We start from the raw sequence: 6,249 nt of genomic DNA on the forward strand, positions 1-6,249 counted from the left end.
TTCCTTGTAAACAATTGTGCCATTCTCTTTACCTTTATCTATTGCACAATTTGAACATTACAACCTCTCATTCAATTTGGTTGATTTATACTTGTGTAATTTTTTACCAAAACAATTTAGCACCTACAGTGGGGACGTGGTGTTCAAAATCCTCAAAAGATCATGTCTATAAAACCGATCCTTTCTTCATCACCCGCTCCCTCCATTCCAACCAAAAGCCTACCACCTCCTCTGAGTGGACCCCCTGTTCAGAGGAAAGCACCTGACACTTCTAAGAGAAACACCCCTCCGGGCACTAACCATGGAAGTTTTGGATCTTCAGGACTCTAGGATCTGACTGCTCTAGTCACTATTGCTGAACTCTTCGCTATGATGAGGAAAATGACGCAACAGATGACTCAGTAGTAAGATTACAATAGAACACTACTTAAAGAAGTAGAGAGGATGAAGGCAGAATTTCAGAAATCCCCAGAAATGATGCCCACATTTGTATAACCAAGGATCCTAAACTTCGAAAATGCGGGATCCTCATGAAATCAATAGGGGAACACAACTCCTGCTACTACTGCATCACTCTGTGGGACGACTATGAACAATTGAGCATCAATGATCAAAGATCTCGATGAGCCTTTCAATACTCCTAGAAACCTTGATTCAAGTAAAATTTTATACAACAATACTATTAATACTAACTCTATGAATGTTGGTTCATGAATAAGTCCAAACATGGCTAGGGAACTTCAGCATTTGAGACAGATGATCTCAAGCGTACTCGGGGTTGTTCAACCCATATCAGAAGCATATCCAACAACTCACATGATCTCAAGATTTGCTCCTGTAATAGCTGATACCAAAGTTCCTAAACGCTTCCAGACTCCTAGCATGAAGCCTTACGATGGACCTACGAATCCTGAAGAGCACGTAGCACAATACCGAGAAAGGATGGAGATCATTCCCATCCCAGTGCACTTAAAGGAAGCTTGCCTATGCAAAGGCTTTGGTTCAAACCTCACGAGATCAGCTCTTAAATGGCTGCTAAACGTTCCTCCATATTCTATCACTTCATTTCCACACTTAGTCAATATTTTCAATAACCAATTTTCTTGTAGCTGAACCTTCGAGAAGATTACTAGTGATGTCTATCGGGTGGTTCAGGATCCTAAGGAACGACTTAGGGATTTTGTTAATAGGTTTAGCAGGGAAGCTCTGAGCATCCCCAACATTGATATGGCGACTGTTCTCAAGGCCTTCAAGATGGGTCTAAGGAAGGATTCACCCTTTTATGAAGATCTCGTGATGACTCCATGCAAGAGATTGGACAAAGTTCGGTGTCAAGCATTGAGGTTCATAAGGCTTGAAGAGGATAAAGAAGTCTAGAAGAGGAGTAACCCTTCAAGTCAATTAGAGAATCCCAATATGAAGGTCGAATCCTCAGCTCCAAGATCCTACAAATCGAAGCCCTATTCTAGACCAGATCGTCATAGGGTTAATGCCCTCGAAGATGAAGGGGAGGAAGAGGAACCTCCTAAGATCACTGACTATTGTTTTTATGTGGATGTTTCAGGTTTAATCCATGCTATGCAGGATCTCAGAGATAAAGCAAGGTGGATAAAGAAGGAAAACAAGCCCACCAATTGGAAAGACAAGTCTAAACGGTGTGCTTACCACGAATATTTTGGTCATATGACGGAGGATTGCATAGCCCTAAGGAAGGAGATTAGTTATCTCATTAGCAAACGACATCTTAAAGAGACCCTCAGAAGAAAGAAAGAAAAGTCCAAGGAGAACAACCAGGATGGTCACAAGATCCCGAAGAAACAAGGATCTCCACCCCCAAATGCCAAGATAATTAATGTTATCTCAGGCGGATCTAACATTTGTGGTACTTCTTATTTTCAGGCTAAAAGACAAAACAAGGTCTCTAAAACAGAAAAAGAGAATAGATCACGGAAGAATACCTTAGTTAGCAAGAAAAAGGAAATCACGCTTGACGAGACGGACAGGGAAGGGATCCAGGATCCTCACCATGATGGACTCATGATAACAATGTACATTGCCAACCAATTCGTCAGAAGGATCCTTGTTGACAGAGTATCCTCGGTCAACATCGTACTCTTGGATGCACTGAAGAGGATGAACATCCTGGAATCGGAGATAATCAAAAGATCCTCGGTCCTCATAGGATTTAGTGGAGAAACGAAACACACCATTAGGGAGATAAAACTACCAATATACATAGAGGGGGTGAAATATATACAAACTTTTTGTGTTATTGACGCTTTATCTTCTTATAATGTGGTATTAGGTAGACCATGGATCCACGAGATGAAGGAGGTTCCATCAATATATCTTCAGTGTGTAAAGATGCCTACGATGAAACCCCAACAAGCATAACAATTAAGGCAGGGGGCACAACATGTTGTAGAAACGAAGGAGCGAAATGTGAAGGAAGTTCCCCTGAGCAGTGAGGATCCTGAAGCCAAAGTCCTCATAGGATCCTCAATACCTGAGCAAATTGAGCAAGACCTATTGAACTTCCTTTGAACAAGAAGCAAGACGTTTGCATGGACACACAAAGATATGACAGGTATAGACAAGAGCATTATCACTCACAAACTTAATATTGATCCTTCTTTCAAACCGGTACACCAAAAGAGAAGGAAGTTTGCACCTGAAAGGAATCAAATCATCCAAGAAGAAGTGAAAAACCTCCTCAAGACAGCTATGGTCAAGGAAGTGAAGTTCCCGAGACGGCTAGATAACGTAGTTGTCGTACAGAAGAAGAACGTCAACTGGTGAGTATGTATAGACTACATGGATCTTAACAAAGGCTTGTCCTAAGGATCCTTTCCCTCTACCACTCATTGACTCCTTGATAGATGCAATGGCTGGCCACGAACTGTTAACCTTCATGGATGCTTCAGCAAGATTCCAACAAATTCAGATGGAACCATCCGATCAAGAAGATACATCATTTATAACACCAACAAGTATATATTGTTACACTGTAATGCCTTTTAGTCTTAAAAATGCAGGTGCAACATATCAAATACTAGTGAACCGAATATTTAAAGACAAGCTGGGGGACACCATGGAGGTCTACATTGAAGACATAGTGGTGAATTCCATGAAAGTTGAATATCATCTCATGGATCTCAAAGAAGCCTTCGACATTCTAGACGAATACAACATGAAGTTGAATCCATTTAAATGCCACTTTGGGATGAAGTCGGGAAGGTTCCTTGGGTATATGGTAAGCAAGAGAGGAATAGAAGCAAGACCCAAGCAGATCAAAGCAATCATCGAGCTGAAATCTCCATCTTAAACAAAAGACATCCAAAGGCTAACCGGAAGAGTAGCAACACTCAACAGGTTCATTTCAAGATCCTCAGAAAGGTGTAAGCCCTTCTATGATATCTTAAATAAGAACGAGAAGTTTGAATGCACCGAAGAAGATGAAGAAGCTTTTCAGGAACTCAAAAGATACTTAAGCGTTGCGCCACTGCTGGTGAAGCCTATAGATGGAGAACCACTTCTCCTCTATCTCTTGGTATCCTCAAGTGTGGTAAGTGCTGTCCTAGCCAAGGATCTTAACGGAGACCAACATCCCATCTATTATGTAAGTAAACGTCTTATGGATCCTGAGACCATGTATTCTCATCTCGAAAAATTAATTCTTACACTAGTAATTGATTCTACTATGTTAAGACATTATTTCGAGACACATACAATACATGTGAAAACTAATTATCCTATTAAGAATATGATGAGAAAACCAGAGATGTTAGGAAGGATGGCAAAATGGTCAGTGAAGTTAAGCATGTTGGAAATCAAATATAAGCCAAGATCCACCATAAAGTCACAAGCATTAGCAGACTTTGTGGCTAACTTTTGTGATGATCTACAAACCGAAGTAGAAATTGAAGCTAAACAACTCCTAGAAGATGAACACTTGGAAAAATGGACACTATTCATGGATGTAGCTTCAAATCAAAAAGGAGCCAGGCTAGGGATCATACTAAAATCGCCACAGGGGGACATCCAACCCCAGGCAGTTAGTTGCGATTTCAACGTAACCAAAAACGAAGCGGAATATGAAGCACTCATCATGGGACTACAATCGGCTATGGATCTTCAAATCAAGGATCTTCAGGTATTTGTTGATTCTTTATTATTAACCAGTCACTTTAATGGATCTTATTCAGTGAAAGGTGAAAGATTAGCATTATACCTTGAGATCCTCAAAAAATTAGTATATGATTTTGAAAATTTTAGCCTAACCCAAGTTCTTAAGGAAGAAAACACAGAAGCAGATGCATTAGCCGACTTAGGATCCTCCCTACGGATCCCACCAGAAATGAAGATCCCTATACCCCACATAATAACTCCAACTATAGAAGCCATTTCTGAAAAACCAGACGATCCTGAACAACCAATAAGTATAGCAGCCATCGGAGATAGTGACCCTCATATCCCTCCTGAAGGGGATCCCAACCAACAGGATCCTCGAAGAAGTCCACGATCATGGATCCAACCCATTATGGAGTATCTCCAAAAGGGCACGATCCCAACAGAAGAAAAAAGCGAAAGAGAATTTAGAAAAAGACTCTAAAGATTCGTAATAATCCAAGGTACAATCAATAAAAAGTTTATGGCGGGTCCATATATCGGATGCTTGGAAGATCCTGAAGTTGCGGAAGTCTTGAAGGACATACATGAAGGAGACTACGACAATCGCACTGGGGGTAGATCCGTATTCTCCAAGGTATTGAGAACAAGATACTACTGGCCAACCATGAAGAGAGATTCTTTTCTACATGCTCAAAAGTGTGATGCTTGCCAAAGACATAGCAACATCCTACATCAACTGGCGGAACCTCTACATCCTAGTATCTATCCATGGCCATTTCATGAAATAGGGAATGGATATAGTAGGAAAATTTCCAATAGCTCCAGGAGGAAAAGTCTTCGTGTTGGTGATGAATGATGACTGATTACATGGTTTCTGCAAACCCTATTCCTTGGTGTTTGGGACAGAAGCAATGATCCCTATTGAAGTAGTGTTCCTGACAGCAAGATACTTGCTCACAAATAAAGAAAACAATGACAGGATCTTGGACCAGGATCTTGACACTGTTGAAAAACTTAGAGATCTTGCCAAGATATGAATTGCTGCTCATCAACACAGATCACCAAGGCTTACAAAAAGAACTTAAAAGTCAGAAGATTCCAAATAGGAGACTTGATATTAAGGAAACCATTCCAAAACACCAAGGATCCTACTGCAGGTAAATTAGCTCCTAAGTGGGAAGGACCATATCTCATAGATGTTGAAGCAAGAAAAGGAGCATATTGGCTAGCAACACTCGAAGGAGACATTTTGCCAAGATCCTGGAATGCTATACATCTCAAAGCATACTATATGTAAACAAGATCAATTGATCTTCAACAAAACCAAGGTGCACATGTTCTTTACCTTAAACTTTTCATCATTACTTATTTTCTCCTCGAATACATTACTAAATTAAGCATCGGAGGAGCGTTAGCTAGAATAACACCCACCACTAGCTAATGTTTGCCATGAACCAACTAAGGATCTCCATAAGCAATGATCCTGAAACATAAGGATCCTCAAGGCTAAAGATCATGAAACATAAGGATCTTGACACACGAAGATCTCAACATCTTAACACTTGTAAAATTCCATTATATCAATAGTATGATCTTTAACCTATCATATACACAAGCTAGACACCAATCATTTCTCCTACGCTTAAGGGTACTTAATCCCATCCAAGGTTTAAAGAGCTAATTACCTCTTTCACATGAAATAAGGTTTGTACACCTTGCTTGAACGCATGATATCTAACTATGGGATAAAAATAAGGGGATCATTTCACGATGCAGTGGCTTGGCAACCCTCTTATCTTTGAACATAAGTTAAGATCCTTAAGGTTTATAAAATTTTCAGGTTATCTGAAATTGGGATCTTACCCTAGAAATTACATAAGGTTTATAACATCTTCATGTTATCATATATTGGGATTTTTTCCTAGAAAATACACACGAACCATAACATTTTCATGTTATCATAAGTAGGGATCTTTCCCATGAAATATGTCACAAGTTGGGATCCTCTCCAGTACATCACATTAACATGTAATCAATTGAACTTATGATGTTACCCAAGAATTTTGTCAAGGTTTATAACCTAAACAGGTTATCCTAAGAAGGGAATTCCCTTGTATG

General features: G+C 39.8%; 1 protein-coding gene across 1 annotated transcript; it reads left to right on the forward strand.

Moving 5' to 3' along the window:
• Positions 1-1,416: 1,416 nt before the first annotated feature.
• On the forward strand, positions 1,417-2,394 carry LOC111898097 (uncharacterized). Its single transcript, XM_023894023.1, has one exon. It carries the CDS (start codon positions 1,417-1,419, stop codon positions 2,392-2,394), a length of 978 nt encoding a protein of 325 aa, XP_023749791.1.
• The last annotated feature ends 3,855 nt before the right edge of the window (positions 2,395-6,249 follow it).

This window comes from Lactuca sativa, chromosome 8, assembly GCF_002870075.4.
Source record: "Lactuca sativa cultivar Salinas chromosome 8, Lsat_Salinas_v11, whole genome shotgun sequence".
Classification (NCBI taxonomy): domain Eukaryota; kingdom Viridiplantae; phylum Streptophyta; class Magnoliopsida; order Asterales; family Asteraceae; genus Lactuca; species Lactuca sativa.